General features: G+C 40.7%; 1 protein-coding gene and 1 long non-coding RNA gene across 6 annotated transcripts in view; one reads left to right on the top strand and one right to left on the bottom strand.

The window, feature by feature from the left end:
• dnm2a (dynamin 2a) overlaps positions 1 to 20,699 on the top strand; it is a 54,021-nt gene that overhangs the window by 22,145 nt on the left and 11,177 nt on the right. The window contains exons 7-15 of one of the 5 annotated variants that reach the window (XM_061905183.1): positions 3,175 to 3,317; positions 3,401 to 3,536; positions 3,705 to 3,772; positions 6,323 to 6,461; positions 7,218 to 7,304; positions 10,624 to 10,694; positions 12,684 to 12,735; positions 13,386 to 13,397; positions 15,706 to 15,816. In XM_061905183.1, the coding sequence (XP_061761167.1) occupies positions 3,175 to 3,317; positions 3,401 to 3,536; positions 3,705 to 3,772; positions 6,323 to 6,461; positions 7,218 to 7,304; positions 10,624 to 10,694; positions 12,684 to 12,735; positions 13,386 to 13,397; positions 15,706 to 15,816 (819 nt within the window). Of the gene's footprint in view, positions 1 to 3,174; positions 3,318 to 3,400; positions 3,537 to 3,704; positions 3,773 to 5,674; positions 5,814 to 6,322; positions 6,462 to 7,217; positions 7,305 to 10,623; positions 10,695 to 12,683; positions 12,736 to 13,385; positions 13,398 to 13,536; positions 13,570 to 15,705; positions 15,817 to 20,699 lie in introns of all 5 variants that reach the window. The other 4 variants (XM_061905180.1, XM_061905181.1, XM_061905184.1 and 1 more) reach the window with 4 other exon arrangements.
• Positions 15,581 to 16,365, bottom strand: LOC133555799 (uncharacterized). Its single transcript, XR_009807405.1, has 2 exons — positions 16,189 to 16,365; positions 15,581 to 15,982 (listed from the first exon to the last, which is right to left on the bottom strand). It is a non-coding gene; the product is annotated as an uncharacterized LOC133555799 (long non-coding RNA).

The following is a 20,699-nucleotide window of genomic DNA, read 5'->3' as shown; positions in this document are numbered from 1 at the left end:
ATAACGGAGCAGCATCACCTCATCCAGAAACAACAACACTGGAAATGTGTCCCGTGAAAAAAACAGAACTCTCTCATAACTAAAGTTCCTTGGGTGAATTATGTCAACTCACTACACCGGTATGTTTTAGCGCTTTTGTGGCGACTTTACTGACAGATGTAAGAACTTCATATTAGAAATGGCAACAGTGGAGGATGAATGTCACATAACAAGAAAATAGACAAAAGGAAGAAGCTTATCAAGTACGGTGTTGCTACGGACTACAAAGGCGGACGCGCAGAATTTTTCTGGATTTATGCAGATCAGCAGGTACCAAAGGGTAAGAAAAATAGGTTTAGCATAATATTGTGAAACAAAATGCCAGATAATATGTTGTACCTTATACACACACCATAATAATACTCGTACAATCCATCAAGCGGTGCGGCTTCATAGCTTACCAAAATCGTATTAAAACATTTAGTTAGATTTTTGAGCGCCGTGTGTAGTGTTATATAATTTCAATGGAACCCATAAAATGTTGGTGGTGTTTACTTGAGTCATATTCCCACCATACTGCAGTCAACACGTATCTCTTATGTTTGACTGCCATCTACTGGTCACACCTATCCTTACACCAAGTACTAAATAAAATTGCTTCGAGGTTGGTAAGCAAAATATGAATTATTCCGCACATTAGGCGCAGCGGGCTACAAGGCGCACTACCGAGTTTTGAGGGAAAACATTTTTTTTAAGTGTGCCTTATAGTCTGGAAAAATTGCGCAAACCGCCTTTGTAATCCGGGCCGACACTGTAGTGGATAAGCCTCTTCTTTTTCTTTTCTTTCTTCTTTTTGTGGGACATTCATCTTCTGCTGTTGTCATTTGTAATATAAGGTAGTGTAAAGTTCTTACTTATATCTGCCAGTAAACTCGCCATGAAAGCACTAAAACATACTGGTGTAGTGCGTTTACATTATTCACCCAGGGAACTTTACTTATTAGAGTTCCGGTTGGATAGTTTTTCACGAGACACATTTCCAGCCTTACTGTTGTTCCCGGATGAGGGGATGCTGCTCCGTTATTGACTGAAGTAAAGTGTGAATGTCATTAAAACAGTTAGCTCCACCTTTTGACACTTCTTCCACTCCCGTCCTTGCAAGCTTCACCGCTACAACAAAGATGGCGGGAAAAAGACGCTGTCGAAGGTGAGCCGCGTAAAAAAGACCAACCACAAAACGGTGCATCCCAAAGCTACTGTCAGAAAGTGAGTTGAAGATAATGTGTAAAACATCATCTATGCAACATTTTGAGCAAAAAACACCATTACATGTTATGTAGACCACAAGGAAGTCTTTCACTTTTAGAGAAAAACTAATAATAATGACTCCTTTAATACGCCTTACAGTCCGGTACGCCTTATACAAACCCTGTTTCCATATGAGTTGAAAAATTGTGTTAGATGTAAATATAAACGGAATACAATGATTTGCAAATCATTTTCAACCCATATTCAATTGATTGCAGTACAAAGACAACGTATTTGATGTTTAAACTCATAAACTTTTTTTTTTTGCAAATAATAATTAACTTACAATTTCATGGCTGTAACACGTGCCAAAGTAGTTGGGAAAGGGCATGTTCACCACTGTGTTACATCACCTTTTCTTTTAACAACACTCAATAAACGTTTGGGAACTGAGGAAACTAATTGTTGAAGCTCTGAAAGTGGAATTCTTTCCCATTCTTGTTTTATGTAGAGCTTCAGTCAATCAACGGTCCGGGGTCTCCGCTGTCGTATTTTACGCTTCGTAATGTGCCACACATTTTCCATTGGACGCAGGTCTGGACCGAAGGCGGGCCAGGAAAGTACCCGGACTTTTACTACGAAGCAACGCTGTTGTAACACGTGGCTTGGCATTGTCTTGCTGAAATAAGCAGGGGCGTCCATGATAACGTTGCTTGGATGACAACATATGTTGCTCCAAAACCTGTATGGACCATTCAGCATTAATGGTGCCTTCACAGATGTGTAAGTTACCCATTTCTTGGGCACTAATACACCCCCATACCATTACAGATGCTGGCTTTTGAATTTTGCGCATATAACAATCTGGATGGTTATTTTCCTCTTTGTTCCGGAGGACACCACGTCCACAGTTTGAAAATATAATTTGAAATGTGGACTCGTCAGACCACAGAACACTTTTCCACTTTGCATCAGTCCATCTTAGATGAGCTCGGGCTCAGCGAAGCCGGCGGCGTTTCTGTGTGTTTTTGATAAATGGGTTTTGCTTTGCATAGTAGAGTTTTAACTTGCACTTACAGATGTAGCGACCAACTGTAGTTACTGACAGTGGTTTTATGAAGTGTCCCTGAGCTCATGTGGTGATATCCTTTACACACTGATGTCGGTTTTTGATGCAGTACCGCCTGAGGGATCAAAGGTCTGTAATATCGTCGCTTACGTGCAGTGATTTCTCCAGATTCTCTGAACCTTTTGATGATTTTACGGACCGTAGATGGTAAAATCCCTAAATTCCTTGCAATAGCTCGTTGAGAAATGTTGTTCTAAAACTGTTCGACAATTTGCTTACAAAGTGGTGACCCTCACCCCATCCTTGTTTGTGAATTACTTAGCATTTCATGAAAGCTGCTTTTATAGCCAATCATGGCACCCACCTGTTCTCAATTGGCCTGTACACCTGTGGGATGTTCCAAATAAGTGTTTGATGAGCATTCCTCAACTTTATCAGTATTTATTGCCACCTTTCCAAACTTCTTTGTCACGTGTTGCTGGCATCAAATTCTAAAGTTAAAGTTAATGATTATTTGCACAAAAAAAATGTTTATCAGTTTGAACATCAAATATGTTGTCTTTGTAGCATATTCAACTGAATATGGCTTGAAAATAATTTGCAAATCATTATATTCTGTTTATATTTATATCTAACACAATTTTTCACAATTCATATGGAAACAGGGTTTGTATATGTAAAAAGATTGAGAATAAAACATTCATTGGCAGTGCGCCTTATGATCCGGTGCGCCATATGGTCCGGAAAATACAGTACTCTGCAACTATGCATGTTTAATGCAATTTTTTTTTGTGTGTGATTAATCAGGAGTTAATGCGGTATTTTTGCCATCCCTAATTTAAATACGTCTTCCCTTATCATGTGTTGTCTGTCTCCAGCAACTGACCAATCACATCAGAGACACACTTCCTGGTCTGCGCAGTAAGCTGCAGAGTCAGCTCCTTTCCCTGGAAAAGGAAGTGGATGAGTACAAGAATTTCAGCCCAGATGACCCGACACGCAAGACCAAGGCTTTGTTGCAGTGAGCGCAGCGGACAGCCATTTCTTGCTGAATTGTCAAAAACACCAACAGCACACGGTTTCGTGTCTTTTCTTCCTCCACAGGATGGTGCAGCAGTTCGGCGTGGATTTTGAGAAGCGTATCGAAGGCTCCGGAGACCAGGTGGACACCAACGAGCTGTCTGGTGGTGCCAAGATCAACCGCATCTTTCACGAGCGCTTCCCATTTGAACTAGTCAAGGTCAGTCAGTGTGAAGAAGCTTTATCCAAAATATGGGAAACATGAAAGTACTGCATTGAATAATCATACATAGGCAAAACTATTTTGGATGGCTAATTTATTATTATTATTATTATTTTTCTTTGGTTTGCTAAATTAATGTTTGCTTTCTCCTCCCCGATGACAAAGATTGTGTTTGATGAGAAGGAGCTGCGGCGAGAAATCAGTCACGCAATCAAGAACGTTCACGGTGTCAGGCAAGTGGAGCAGAAGTGTCTCACTGTACACATGTACTCACCTTGCACACAAGGCTGTGCTGATTTCACACCCACATGATTCAAGCTTGATAATCAAACATAGTCCTGGTGTTGTGCATTTCAAAATGTATTTCTTATATTGAAAATGTCCTCTGTTCTCCTTGTTGTTTCTTTTTTACTCAGAGGAATCCTGTTACTGCTGTGTTACTGTTTATGTGTCTTTAGTCAATGTAGCACGTTTTATGTTTGGGGGCTTAATTGTGACTAATTGGATTCCGCATTTATTTTTTGTATGTGCATGTGTGTTAAACATTCAGGTGTTCCATCATGTGTGTTCCTTTCAAAACTTCAGCTCTAAACATTAGCTAAAATAGTATCTTCTTTCTTATGAAGAGGGGTGTCCTGATCCGATATTGATATCAGATATCAGTCGGATATCAGCGAAAAAAAACAAATATCGGATCATATCGGCTTGCATCTAAAGTCTTCGGTATAAGCTTCAATATTACTACTGCAAAGCTGGATAGCCAAAACGTTAAATGTTCTCTAGTGAGCACACAAGTTTGAGCTTTCTTTCTATTTAAGCGAAATAATTTAGAAAAGGTAAACATAGTAGGCCAGAGGTTCCCAAACTTTTTTACTCAGGGGGCCGCATTGGTTTAAAAAAGAAAATCGCCTGGGGGCCCGTCTGTATATATATGCGTATATATGTACTGTATGTGTATGTATGTATATAAATATATATATATCTATATATATATATATATATATATATATATATATAGATATATATATATGTATATATTGGGGAAATTGTGTTAGATGTAAATATAAACGGAATTGTTACTATTAAGAAGGATCCAGTAACAAATGTGTCCACATTATTATATTTACAGCAACATGATCTTAACGTAATGAATTATTGTGACCAATAAGTGTTGCCAAAACACGAATAAACACCACTTTAAAAGCATACATCTGCCATAAGGTTCATGTTTTTCATACCTACCAATTTTCTCTGTTTGACTAATTGTACTTGATCAAACCTTTTTTAACATTCCACACAAAAAATAATAATAAACATATCTACTATGATTCCTGCTGATATCGTTTCGGATTATCCAATCCAATCCAATCCACTTTATTTGTATAGCACATTTAAACAACAAAAATGTTGCCAAAGTGCTGCACAACAATATTAAAAATATTTTTAAATGTTATCCTTAGCTCCACAAACGACCTGAATAAAAACAAAAACAAAAATATTTAAAACCGATATAAAAACAATACAAAAATAAATATGATTAAAAAAGATTTTAAAGGGTAAAACCAATTAAAACAATAAATAGAAATCATTAATATTGGTCTCGGGCTGAGTCCCAGAAGTGGTCAAATTCTTATCAGGACACCCTTACTTCTGACCAATTAAAATAATAAGTCATTTTATTTATAGGGCGCCTAGCTAGGCATTGAAGGACACTCTTCAAAACACGATTTAGGGATTAAAAAAAACTAAAAAACATTGAAAAATTAGATAAGACACATAAAACGGAAGATATCGGTTTAAAATGGCAAATGTCAATTTAAAAAACAATTGATAGCTAAAATGACACTAAATAAGCAAACGGGAGTAGATGTGTTTTGAGTCTTGAATTGAAGAGGGTAAATTTGTCATAATTTTAGAGCTCAGCTGAGTTCCAAAGAGGAGGCTTTCTTAATTGAGATGAGGGTGGGACAAATATGAGTCTTTGGTGTTTGTCGTCGTGTTTATTTTCCTTTATTTGTCTTTATCCATTTGTCTGCCCATTCATTGATTGTCTTATTGATTCTTTGGCCCACACCCCTGTTAACTGTACCATTTGTCCTGTGCGCTGTTCCTCTTGTCTCTCTGTGCATCTTCAGAACGGGACTGTTCACTCCAGACCTGGCGTTTGAGGCCATCGTGAAAAAGCAGATCGTTAAGCTGAAAACGCCCTGTCTCAAATGTATCGATCTGGTCATTCAGGAGCTCATCAACACAGTCAGGCAGTGCACCCACAAGGTACTGCAGGGGTGTCCTGACTGGGCTTGGAACACAGGGCCACCGCGGGCGGTTCTGACGCAGGGTAGACTGAGGCAGAACCTCATGTTCCGCGCAGTTTGCCCTCCAGCCCAAAACGAGCGGAGTAGAGCCCTGTGTTCAGACGGCGCTGTGGTGTTGTGAAGTGTTGTGAAGGATGACGTGTGGTCGTGCATCCCAGATGTTTCAGTGCCGTCTGAGCATCTCTGGTCTCTCCTGGACAAGCCGCAGGTTGCACAGCCCGTCCATCCTAAAAGCCAGTAGTCTTAAACTCTAAGTTGTAGTTGACGTCAAGAGGAGCTGGCAAGTTATGGGCAAGGACGTAAAAATCTTTGGCTTGTCCGCCTTTGCTTGATTCTTCTTACCAAAACACAAGAATTGACTAACTGAACTGAGACTGTCTTTCTTTCCGTATCCTTCTTTCTTCTCTTCCTCTCTCTCTGCCCCCCTGGCAAACGGCTTCCCTTCCTCTAACCCCCGCGGCCCTTCAGAACGGGGCTCTTCACCCCCGACCTAGCCTTCGAGGCCATAGTCAAAAAGCAGATCCTCAAACTCAAAGCGCCCAGCCTCAAATGTGTGGACCTGGTGGTGTCCGAGCTCACCGCGCTGGCCATGAAGTGTGCCGCCAAGGTAACCGCTGGACACACTCGTGGAGAGGATGGCCATCCCTCTTGCCAGTCAAATGTTCACCATCATTGAATCCCTACTCCCATTTGTGTCTGTCCCCCGTACCCTAATTGAGACTCCATATGCAAATCTTAAGCTTTCCAGCACACCCCCAAATTTCCCCCTTCCCACCTTCACACAACCTCCATACTGCTCATCTCTCTCTAACCAAATTCCAACCTTACCCGCCAGCTTCCCTGCAGGCCACATTGGCACACTGACATTTACAGGGGCTGGGTTTGGGATAGGTGGATAATACCACACTGAGCCCAAGGTGCTGTGGTTGCCATAGTAACAGTGCTCCTCTGCCCCCCTGTGGACAGAGGGAGACGTTCCGCCATGTCCACCTCTATGCTTCTGTCACTTTTCCGCCTCATTCTTCCTTTTACTAACCTTTGAAACTATCAGCCAGAGGTGACTTTTTTGCATTTTATCATCCTACTATTTTAACTTAGCTTTTATTCTTTGAAATGTCTTTCTTTTCATCTGGCTGATGGTAAACTCCTGAACCTGCAAGTGTGTCTTTTTGAAATACTGTGTCACCCTGAAATGGCACTTGACTGTCTCCTTCCCTTTTCTTTGTTCTCATCTTATTATTCTCACTTCTCACTCCTGTCCTGTCTCTATTGGTAAGTCTTACCTCGGCTCAACTCACATGCCGACACATGATTTGGTTGTTCAGCGCTGCATTAGCTGTGCGCCGCTCTCTTTGTCTTTCAGCTCAATTCCTACCCGAGGCTGCGAGAGGAGACCGAGAGGATTGTGACCACCTACATTAGGGAAAGGGAAGGAAAGAGCAAAGACCAGGTTGGTGGGATGATGAGCTCAAAAAACCCAAACATTCATATTAAGTGTTGTTTTCATGAGATCACAAACCACAACACGATATTTGATGTTCCTCTACCAGCAGTGGTTCTCAACCTTTTTTCAGTGAACATTTTTTTTAAATCAAGTACCCCCTAATCAGAGCAAATATTTTTGGTTGATAAAGAAGTAAAATACAGCACTATGTCATCAGTTTATGATTTATTAAATTGTGTAATAGTGCAAAATATTGCTTATTTGTAGTGGTTTTTCTTGAACTATTTGGAAAAAATATATACAAATAACTAAAAACTTGTTGAAAAACAAACAAGTGATTCAATTATGAATAAAGATTTCTCCACATAGAAGTAATCATCAACTTAAAGTGCCCTCTTTGGGGATTGTAATAGAGATCCATCTGGATTCATCAACTTACTTCTAAACATTTCTTCACAAAAAAAGAAATCTTTAACATCAATATTTATGGAACATGTCCATAACTGAATATTTCATTGTTGCATTTCTTTTCACAGTTTATGAACTTACATTCATATTTTGTTGAAGTATTATTCAATAAATATATTTATAAAGGATTTTTTAATTGTTTGTATTTTTAGAATATTTAAAAAAAAATCTCACCTACCCCTTGGCGTACCTTCAAGTACCCCCAGGGGTACGCGTACCCCCATTTGAGAACCACTGCTCTAACACTCTGCTTCTCAATTATTTTGAAAGAAAACACCTCACTCTCTTCCACAACTACAAATAGTATTACAGATGTCCAATAATATCGGACTGCCGATATTTTGGGCTGATAAATGCTTTGAAATGTAAAATCGGAAATTAGCAGTATCTGTTTCAAAAAGTTTAATTTATGACTTTTTAAAACGCCGCTGTACGGAGTGGTACGCGGACGTAAGGAGAAGTACAGAGCAGTTGCGTGTCCCAGTTTCACAAGTTTATTCACAATACCATATAACATTTACAATAGTGGTGAATATCATCATTTAAAGATGTTGGTACGTGAAAGGGTCCCCCAAATAAGCTAGTAGAAGCTTTTGACAGGGGGTCCAAAGGACAATATATACATGGAAATATCAAATATGGTCAGTCAACCCTCCCAATTTTCCCGGGAGACTCAAGAATTTCAGTGCCCCTCCGAAAATCATCCTGGGGCAACCGTTCTCCCAAATTTCTCCCGATTTCCACCCAGACAACAATAAATAATGGGGGTGTGCCTTAGAGGCATTGCCTTTGCGTCCCGGCCCAGTCACATAATGTATACGGCTTTTCACGCACACAAGTGAATGCAAGGCATACTTGGTCAACAGCCATACATGTCACGCTGAAGGTGGCCGTATAAACAACTTTAATACTCTTACAAATATGCACCACACTGTGAAGCCACACCAAACAAGAATGACAAAGGACAGGAAGGCTCTCCAGCGAGTGATTAAAACTGCTCAGTACATATCAGGAACAGCCTTCCCCTCACAACAGGACATGTACTCTACAAGGGCCACCAGTAGAGCACACACCATCATAAAGGACAGTACACACCCCAGCACAGTCTCTCCGGCCTCCTACCATAAGGCAGACGATACAGGAGCCTGAAATCCAGGACTACGAGACTGACAAACAGTTTCTACCCACAGACCATCAGGCTTGTGAATGCTAACTTGTGAATGCTAGCTCCACCCCATTTTTACTTTGTCTTTTTGAACAAAAGGCAGCTACCTTGACCACCACCGAACTGTGAACCATCACTGTAGACACTTTTCACCTTTGATCACTAAAGACACTTTAACTGCTGCTCTGACCCGAGGTCACCTCCATATTTATATTGTTGACTGTCAATCAGAATGTACAATAATGTTATGTTACTTACTGTGCCTTGTACATACATTTTTATTTTTTTTATTTTTAGCTTAGTGCCGTGTGACTTGTTGAAGGGTGGACTAGCAAAGTAAGATTTTCATTGCACGGCAAACTGTCTAACTGTGCCTATGACAATAAACAATCTTGAATCTTGAAACACGTTTCGGGAGAACATCTGCACCGTAACACAACAGAACAAATAACCAGAACCCCTTGCAGCACTAACTCTTCCGGGACACCGCCCGCTACCCCCTACCCCCCCACACCTCAATCCTGCCCACCTTAACCTCCTGTCCCAAATTCCAAGCCGTTGTTTTGAGGCATGTTAAAAAAAAATAATGCACTTTGTGACTTGAATAATAAATATGGCAGTGGCATTTTTTTCCATAACTTGAGTTGATTTATTTTGGAAAACCTTGTTACATTGTTTAATGCATCCAGCGGGGCATCACAACAAAATGAGGCATAATAATGTGTTAAATCCACCACTGTATACATCAGTATCGGTTGATATCGGAATCGGTAATTAAGAGATGGACAATATCGGATATCGGCAAAAAAGCCATTGTCGGACATCTCTAAATAGTATCATCCATAAAATTGTTATAAATACACCAATGCATAACATTGTATCCTTATCTACATCAAAGAAAATAAAAAAGATGAAATAAATATATATCAGCTTACAACAAAGAAGAACCTTCTTAACATTTTTTTTTAGTCTGTAACAGAAAATATTTAAAGTGCATCTATTTGCCTGAAATTATACAAAAATATCCTTTTCCAATTATAAACATTTTAGACGGACTTGAGCCACTCGATACTTAAAAATAACATTCAATCAATAAATGATTATACATTCAAATTGATCAGCAGCACGATATATAACACACTTAAAACCTACAAAACAAAAATGATTGTAAGGTTTTTTTTTATAATTAAAAATGAAGATGTTAAGATTAATGGGTACAATGACCACGTTCTGCACGTTTGGAAGCATGACACTGATAGAGCATTTCCTGGGGTTACATCATATTGGCCCCAGGCCCCAAGGAGGCCTGACCCACTATTTATGAAGGACTGCTCAAACCCAGGTAGTAAACATCATGTAAAGAGGTTTTTTTTGCTGCTTGTGACTTCTACCACCCGGTATAGCTCGGGTGGTAGAGTGGCCGTGCCAGCAACTTGAGGGTTGCAGGTTCGATTCCCGCTTCCGCCATCCTAGTCACTGCCGTTGTGTCCTTGGGCAAGACACTTTACCCACCTGCTCCCAGTGCCACCCAAACTGGTTTAAATGTAACTTAGATACTGGGTGTCACTATGTAAAGCGCTTTGAGTCACTAGAGAAAAGCGCTATATAAATATAATTCACACACACACACTAAAACATGTCTTTTAATTGCTACCCTTCTGCCCTAATTGTGATTTTCTGCTTCAAATGAAGGTTCTGCTGCTGATTGACATTGAGCTGTCCTACATCAACACCAACCATGAGGATTTCATTGGCTTTGCTAAGTATGCAACCCTCCCTTCCTACCTTCCTCCCTTCCTACCTTCCTCCCTTCCTCCCTCCTCGCTTGTAATCAAGTGCACAACATTGGGCTCACGTGTAAAATTCCCTATGAAGTGCCTCTGGCACTCATTAGATAATACATAAGGAAACAAATCATTAGCCGCTTGCATCAGTGTTTCTTAACATACTGGTTGCTGTTGCAGCGACATGAGAGCATGTTTATCTTCAAGGTGGGAGGAGGAAGTGGAGTTCCAATGAGCCTTCCACAAGCTATTGGACTGCAAAGGTTGCTCAATGGTGCCAGTCAACATAGCTGTGCTCGTGTTAGTTTACAGCGCTGACACCTACACTGCAAAAAGTTAGTGTTCAAAAACAAGAAGGAAAAAAAAAATACAAAAATGAGGGGTATTTTATTTGAACTAAGCTAAATTATCGGTCAATAGAACAAGAAAATTTGGCTTGTCAAGACTTTCCTAAACAAGTCACATTTGCTAACCTCAATAAACCCCAAAACACCTTAAAATAAGTATATATTATCACTAACAAGTGCACTTTTCTTGGTAGAAAAAAAATGAGACCTTAACACCCCGCCTTCCACCCATGTGCAGCTGGGATAGGCTCCAGCACCCCCCCCGCGATCCCAAAAGGGACAAGCGATAGAAAATGGATGGATAGATGTTGAAAAATATTCTTAAATGAAGTAAATGCCCGTGCCATTATCGTGACATAATGATATGTGCCCGGCATTACATTTCTTCAAACCAGCAAACTTATACTAAAAACTCACTTATTGTTCTTAATGGAAAAGCAACAAGGCAAGCGCTCGTTACTCTCGGTCTCTCCTAGCCGCTCAGGCAAATCACATGGTCTAAAAATGCATTTTTCCATCGACAACATGACATCATCGCGCCAAGTGCGTGCTCTTTCAGTCAATTAGTGCGCATATATACAGCCCCGCCCCCGGCCAAATTTTTTTAATTGTAATTTTGAAGAATTTACCTGAATGTGCGTGAACTATTTCTGTTCAAAATAGTTAGAAATGTCACATGTTTAAATGTTTAAATATCAACTGTCAGTTTACTGTACTGTGCTAACTGTACGACTATATGAGTACCTCTTTTCTATTGTTTCATTGAAAATAAAACAGCAAAGTCCATTTGGCTGTCATCTGTTTTAATTATGATACAATTGTGTCAAAATCATGATTTTTTTTCATGCTTGAAATAAGAAATTATTACTTTAAAGAAGTAGTTTTATACTTGGGAGTGTTTGCAACAGCTTTGCAACACTTGATATTCTACTTTCAAGCATGTTTTACTCAATATAGCTCATCACATCTCAGCAACAAGCTGTCATTTCTTACTGAGATCATTTAGGACCAATACACTTAAAACAAGTAAAACACTCATAAACATGAAATCTGCTCGGTGAGAAGAATGATCAAATAAGCAAATATCAGCCTTATTTGAGATATTTTATCTTAGTTAGATTTCAGTTTTTGCAGTGTAGCTGCTGTTGTGGAAATGACAGACTTGGAGTCTCTGGATTGCCTTCACATTTTTGATGTAATGGTAGCAGATAGCGGATCTTGCCTGCCACTTGTGTGTGTGACTGTGTGTGTGTGCGTGTGTGCGCGTGTGCGTGCGTGCATGCCCTGGCTTTTAACTTCTAAACAAAGCCAGTCAGTGTTTGCAATTGACGCCTCGCATCTGCATGGCGAGTTGATTCCCGTATAACACGTTGGAGGTCCCCCAGGGCACTTTAACGGTTCTTATGACGTCACTTTCAGTCTTGACCACAGAAGGCTGGATGACGGTAGCCCCGCAGGGTACGGCAACAACAGGTGGGCTGACCAAACAACATAGGGGTGTGTGTAGGTGTGTGTGAGACTGAGACAGTTTGATGACTTTTTAAAGTAAAGTGTACATTTCACATCTTTGTTTTCCTGCCACCACTTATTGTCTTCTCTCTCCATCTTGGTGTGATGGCAGTGCACAGCAGAGGAGCACAGTGGCCAACAAGAAGCGGGCCATGCCCAACCAGGTATGATTTTTTTTTTACCAGCTTTACCACTAATGTCACATGTCACCTCCCTTGACGGACGCCTCCCATTACCAGTTCAAATCATTTGCCCCAACTAGCGCGGCTTTAAGCCGAGACCTTTGTGTCTGCTAATAAGATCCAACAATATGTTTGTGTAGACATTGTGTGTGTTAAAGCTTGGCCAGTAGAGGGAAGAGCTGCTGTTTTAGTCAACATAGAGAGCCCTTCCTCCCTGCTTGGCTGCAGCCCTCACCCTTTTTCAACTTGCAACTACGTTTGCATGTGACTCAGGCATGTTCTTCTACAGCATTTAAAATCTTTTTTTTTTAATTCTTATTTGCTCCCGTTACCCGAACTCACAATAACGAGCCGGCATTTGCTGTGTTGAAATTGAGAGCGTGCATGAACCTGCGCCAAAGAATATGACCTAACCAAATTGTGGTATACTTGAAGTAATTCTAATTGCATGTAACTCTCTTGCTCTGTCTCTCCCCGTCTTTCCCTCTCCTATCCTTCCACCCTTTCCCCACTTCCTCTGCACTCCTCCTTCTCCACATCTGGCTGCTTCCTCATTTCTTCCGGCTGTTTATATACTGCCTCCTCCCCCTTTTGCTTTAACCCCTTCCCCGCCCCTTCCCTTATTACTGCAGGGTGAGATTCTGGTAAGTACCTACTGTTATAAGACACACCTTACCAGGGCAAGGCAGCAGAGGTAAGGCTAAGCAGCGGAGCTGAAGCAGTTAGTGTGGGAGACAAACTACCATGTGATGAGACACCATACTCAGTTGTACCCCTCTGCAGCTGGGTGTGCTTGGAGAGGTCCACGAAGAGCAGGTAGAGTCTCGGGCTTGAACACAATGCCATGCAGTTGCCACTAATTTGGAACTGCGTGAGCCCTCGCTTTTTAATTTTTCTAACAAGACATTAATTGTCTATAATTATGAGACACCAAGCTTCCATTGTATTGTTGTTCCCCCGTCGACCGTGGACGGCATCAGTTCTCATTGTTCCTTAGGCTCTCGCCTCTGCTGCTGCCTGGTGCGCCGTCCTAACTCAAAGCCTTATGATGAGTCAGTGGTGATTCAATCAACAATAAAGATTCATCCTGTCATCAACCGTGCATGCCAACCTAACTGAAACAGTCAATTAACCACCTTCAAGTTCACTTTGCAGTTAACTCAAAACATTTCTTTTACTTTTAACCATATAACACAAAGCTGATTGGGCCCTCGTTATGCAATTACGTTCTATCCTTCCCCCTGTGTCGCTGTTCTGTGTAATCAGCACGGCGTGGAATGGGAGAACAGTTTTCCACCATTGGGGGTATGTCAGAGCTGTAACAGAGGTGTGTCAGTGCCGTTAGGTGTCCAACAATCAGATCATTTCATGCTGCTGTGAGAAAAGTCAAGTTAAAGTAGCAATGATTGTCACACACACACACACTAGGTGTGGGGAAATTTTTCCTCTGCATTTGACCCATCCCCTTGTTCACCAACCTGGGAGGTGAGGAAAGCAGCAGTAGCCGTGCCCGGAAATCATTTTTGGTGATTTAACCCACAATTCCAACCCTTGATGCTGAGTGCCAAGAAAGGAGGTAGTGGCTCACATTTTTATAGTCTTTGGTATGACTCGGCCGGGGTTTGAACTCACAACCTACCGTTCTCAGGGCGGACACTCTAACCACTAGGCCAGTGGTTCTCAACCCTTCTTCAGTGATGTACCCCAAGTAAACATTTTTTTAATTCAAGTACCCCCTAATCAGAGCAAAACATTTTTGGTTGAAAAAAAGAGATAAAGAAGTAGAATACAGCACTATGTCATCAGTTTCTGATTTATTAAATTGTATTGCTCAGTTCTTGAACTATTTGGAAAAAAAGATAAAAAGAACTAAAAACTTGTTGAAAAATAAACAAGTGATTCAATTACAAAAAAAAAAATTATTTCTACACATAGAAGTAATCATCAACTTAAAGTGTCCTCTTTGGGGATTGTAATAGAGATCCATCTGGATTCATCAACTTACTTCTAAACATTTCTATTTTTAGAATATCTCACGTACCCCTTGGCATACCTTCAAGTACCCCCAGGGGTACGCCTGCCCCCATTGGAGAACCTCTGCATGACCACTGATCAGGTCGCACACAGTAGAAACCAAAGACATTTGCAAGGTCCTGTGTAAAAAAGCACAGGCAAATAGATGACCTTCTGTTACGGCTCTGATGCTGCATTTTTGCGGGATGTTTATAAATGAGGTTATTTATTTTTACCAGCTTGATTCTATATCTTGCAATCCCTTATTGTCAAATGGCACACACACTTCTCATCCGTGTCACGCCATCTTTTTCCTGGGCTCCCGCAGAGAAATCTTTCTGGAAAAAAGTTATTTGGCCGCCAAGGCTGAGCTTTTAATGTTGCCCGCTTTCCATTCCATGTTTATGTTGGTGCCTCCGAACTGTATGAGCTTCTTTTTCTCATAAGGTGTGCTGCCGGATGAAGAGGGAGAAAGCAAGAGAAGATTAGTTGTTTAAATAAGTCTGATCTTATCTCCCTCTTTATCCGATAGTGAACAAAATGAACTATTTCATATTGCTGATTTTCAGATATTAAACCCACGAGCTCAGCATCTAGTTCCAACGGCGACACTAATGTACTAAAATTGCTACTGCTCTTTTTGATCACATGAGGAATGAAAGAAGACTAATCTGTGTACACACATTCTCTCCATGACTGTCATCATGCATGCACATGTGTCTTTTGGCCACTCCGTTCTCCGCCTCTTTGTCATAACACAAATGTGAAGATGAGGTGTTTGATGTAGGATATAAAACAGAAGTGAGCGAGCAGGTAAGTCGGTAAGCTTTTATTAGTGTCATTCACATCTTAGGACCAATCATGCAGTCAGGCTCCTCACGTTACAAAGCCGTTTTCTTCCACCCTGACAATCTTCTTTTTACCTATTCCCCTGATCAGGTGATCAGGAAAGGCTGGCTAACGATCAACATCAGCATCATGAAGGGGGGCTCCAAGGAGTACTGGTTCATCCTTACAGCAGAGGCCTTGTCCTGGTACAAAGACGAGGAGGTAAGATGTGTGCGCGTGTGTGTGTCCCAGCCCAGCCTAACCAATGTGCAGACTACTGTTCAGCTTTAGCCGGATGAACAGGTAGTCTGAACACTGGGCAGGCGGGGGGGTGACGAGGCCTTCGACGGGAGGAAGGACCCTGAGGTCACTGTGGCCGCCTTCGTTACTTGGAACAGAGTACACAGGGATTAAACATTACCTTTAGGACAACACTTGGGGCCAAAAAGGCACATGCAGAACTCAGCATACATGCACTAATTCACACAAAGATTTTTGAGAAACTTTAAAGAAATGCAATATGAGTCAAAACTTTTGCAATGTGCTAATTAGTTAAATGAATGACGCATAAAAGAATGTAAATGTGCTACACACCACTCCTTGTCCTCCTGAGGCCTCGGTCCCATCAAGTCTTCAATGAAGCGAAAAGATGCCTTCAAGCTGCAGCCGTGGTCCATTCGTCCCAAACGCTAACTGAACACGTTGCACTTTCTCGATGGCCACGTTCGGCCCAAAAAGTTAAAAAAAAAAAAAAAAAGAGGCGGGAGAATGCCGACGTGAGCGGGAGGACGGTGGAAGGCAAACTGACGTGGCAGGCGGGCTGAAGTCTTCCAGCCGGAATCCGACTTTGGAATTTGCAGGAAATCGGACTGGGTTAGGGGGGCCGATGGGGAGGGGATAGTTTGTATTTGTGTGTGCGTGTGCGCGCTTGCCCCTTTATGTTTGGACTGTTGGACCAAAATGTTTGCTTGCACTCCGACATCACGCAACATGGTCATGTTAAGGTGTGGACTCATGTATGTTGCATGTATGTCGCTTAAGTCTTCATGTGTGCGGAGTTGAGTGATGTAACGGTGGAGCTCTGCAGACTTAAATGCTTCCAGATGTCTCTTCTCACCAGTGAAAGCTGGCACCCCCATCAACCCCCCGACCAGCCCCAACTCCTTCATGCTTTTCTCTTTCTTCCCTGCCCCCAACCCTCACTGATCATGCCTGGTTTTTGCATCAATCTCACGGTCAAAGAAGAAATACTGCATAATATCACGGACTGCTTTTCCCCATAGAGCGGGGGTCGGCAACATTTACTACTCAAATAGCCATTTTGACCCGTTTCACAACATAAAGAAAACAATGGGAGCCACAAAACAATTTTGAAATTTAATATGAAATGATACTGTAGACAGAGTTTTTTTTCTGCTTTGTGTTATGTACAAAGCAGGGGTCACACCTTAATATGAAAATCAAATGTTAGTGCGGCCCACGAGTTTTATATGAGTGACGCTTGACAGCAGCACACTTGCCAACGCATTTTTTCCAGGAGACTTCCGAATTAGAGAGCAAATATTCTCTCAAATATCTGCGGATTTTCACCCAACCAACAATAACAAGGGCATTTTATGATGACTCTGTCTTTAGTGCCCTCTACAACCTGAACTAACGGCTTGCTAGCCCAGTCCAGTTTTGAATGGGATTTCTGTACTCAACTGGAAGTGACTGCAAGGCATACTTGTTCAACAGCCATACATGTTACACTGAGGGTTGTGATATAAACAACTTTAACACTGTTACTAATATGCGCCACACTGTGAACCCACACCAAATAAGATTGAGAAACACATTTCGGGAGAACATCAGCACCATAACACAACATAAACAGGGTTACAGAGAATATTTTTACAGAGAGAAGGGAATTATAAATTAAGAGAACTACTTTTTAAGGTTCAATATTGTAGAACAACGCAGAAACGAATGAGTATAACAATAGCAGGGGTTAAAATATGGAACTGTTTAAAGGATGAAATAAAACACAGCACCAACATAAACCAGTATAAAAATCATTTATCATTAGTAAATATAAGAAAGAAGTGCAAACATTGTTTTAGAAAGACAATAATATATAATATGTATATAAATACAATTTATGATTTCATAATTATACATATAGGTTATATTAAAATGTATATATTACCACTTTATATGGAATTTAAATAAATTGTGTATATTTATTTATATATATATATACACATATAAGTGTACAAATGTATATGTTTGATTTAAATGTTAAACTTTGTATATGAGACGTGTGCTACATATATGTTGCTTATATATTGTTTAAAAAAAAAAGTAATATAAGTGAAGCATGTTTTAGATTTTATATATTTTGAACCTTGTTCTTGTTGTGATGGAGTAGGTTTGTATAAGCGTTGCTTCAACCTACACACTTTCGGCTCAATCATTGCTCAAATGAGTGTTGTTTTTTTTCTTTTTTTGTTTTTGTTTTATCTGAAGATTGCCGAAATAAATAAATAAATAAAAATTTGATAAATAAACAAAACAGAACAAATACCCAGAATCCCATGCAAAATCGTAGAATGTTTTCCCTGGCAGAGGCACGGAAATACGAAAACCTTCTGGAAAAATCGGGGGGGTCGGCAAGTATGCGGCTGAGCCACCTCAGAGCGATCAAAGAGCCGCGGGTTGCCGACCCCTGCCATATAGTCACCAGGGTAAAGTAAAGGATTTACCCATATAAATAATATTTGTTTCCTAACGTTATCCCGGGAAATAAACAGTAATACAGTAGGAAATCCATTTACAGACTTAGGCCTGATTTACTTAGATCCAAATACCAGACAATAAACAGCACGTGCAATCTATGGAATCGCATGTACAATCAATGGGTGTGTTTCTTGCAGTTTACCAACACTGCGTGTGCAATCGTGAGGTGGTGCAGACCGCCTCATTTAAATGATTTTGCATGTACTTTATGGTGCATCACCAAGGTGACACTCATTTACTGCACATTTATGTTATCAAACATGCAGCAGACATGTACTACTTTTTATGGGCATTTTAGATGCAGTCCTGCATTGCACCTCCATTGAAACCACTTTTAATTTACCGCTTAAGGTGCACTCTTTGGCGAGAGGCTGCACATCAAGACTCAAAAAAATGCATCCTTAGAATTGTTTTTCCATGTAAGGAATATTTTAATAATTTATACTCTATGTGAATAAAAAAAAAAACATTAAAAGAATACAAAAGGACACCGAAACGCATCAATTGCATTTGTTTTAGTCAGTCCCCTAAGTCCTCGAGCAGCTATAAAATTGTGTTGCTGAGTAGATTTTTTTATTTCTGACTTTCCAAGATGTTGACACACACACACGTGGGATAGAGGACTCTGTCCATCTGCACAAGCACTGGTCCAGCAGGACTTTGTGGAATTGTCAGTTTGCACGTCTTCAGTAGAAGAGAGGGCATGCAGAACTGTCAACAACGCTGTGGATACTTCCTGAAGGTTTCAAACCACATGTCGCGTGTCCATTACTCTCTTTGGACTTTTTTTTTTGAGCCAGCAAAACCAAACAAAAATGTTGTAAAAATGTCAACCATTGTAGCTAAAAACAGCAGCACCGGAGATCTATTAGACTGCCCTCATTGGATATGCTGCCGGGCACAAGATGGTTGTGCTGTGAGGCACACGATCGGTGGAAGAAACGTGTTCTGGTACATTGACACAAGGCTCGTACACCAAAGCATATTTTTATGCAGTCTGTGGGTTGTAAATCAAAACATCTCACACTATTATGTTAGATCCACTATGGACTGGACTCTCACACTATTATGTTAGATCCACTATGGACTGGACTCTCACACTATTATGTTAGATCCACTATGGACTGGACTCTCACACTATTATGTTAGATCCACTATGGACTGGACTCTCACACTATTATGTTAGATCCACTATGGACTGGACTCTCACTATTATGTTAGATCCACTATGGACTGGACTCTCACACTATTATGTTAGATCCACTATGGACTGGACTCTCACACTATTATGTTAGATCAACTATGGACTGGACTCTCACTATTATGTTAGATCCACTATGGACTGGACTCTCACATTATTATGTTAGATCCACTATGGACTGGACTCTCACTATTATTTTAGATCCACTGTGGACTGGACTCTCACACTATTATGTTAGATCCACTATGGACTGGACTCTCACACTCTTATGTTAGATCCACTATGGACTGGACTCTCTCACTATTATGTTAGATCCACTATGGACTGGACTCTCACACTGTTATGTTAGATCCACTATGGACTGGACTCTCGCTATTATGTTAGATCCACTATGGACTGGACTCTCACACTATTATGTTAGATCCAATATGGACTGGATTTTCACACTATTATGTTAGATCAACTATGGACTGGACTCTCACTATTATGTTAGATCCACTATGGACTGGACTCTCACTATTATGTTAGATCCACTATGGACTGGACTCTCACTATTATGTTAGATCCACTATGGACTGGACTCTCACATTATTATGTTAGATCCACTATGGACTGGACTCTCACTATTATTTTAGATCCACTATGGACTGGACTCTCACACTCTTATGTTAGATCCACTATGGACTGGACTCTCACTATTATGTTGGATCCACTATGGACTGGACTCTCACACTCTTATGTTAGATCCACTATGGACTGGACTCTCACTGTTATGTTAGATCCACTATGGACTGGACTCTCACTATTATGTTAGATCCACTATGGACTGGACTCTCACTATTATTTTAGATCCACTATGGACTGGACTCTCACACTCTTCTGTTAGATCCACTATGGACTGGACTCTCACTATTATGTTAGATCCACTATGGACTGGACTCTCACTATTATGTTAGATCCACTATGGACTGGACTCTCACACTCTGATGTTAGATCCACTATGGACTGGACTCTCACTATTATGTTAGATCCACTATGGACTGGACTCTCACACTATTATGTTAGATCCACTATGGACTGGACTCTCACTATTATGTTAGATCCACTATGGACTGGACTCTCACAC

This window comes from Nerophis ophidion, linkage group LG07, assembly GCF_033978795.1.
Source record: "Nerophis ophidion isolate RoL-2023_Sa linkage group LG07, RoL_Noph_v1.0, whole genome shotgun sequence".
In the NCBI taxonomy this organism is placed as follows: domain Eukaryota; kingdom Metazoa; phylum Chordata; class Actinopteri; order Syngnathiformes; family Syngnathidae; genus Nerophis; species Nerophis ophidion.
Note: the sequence above shows the minus strand (reverse complement) of the source record. Positions and strands in the feature narration are given on the sequence as shown.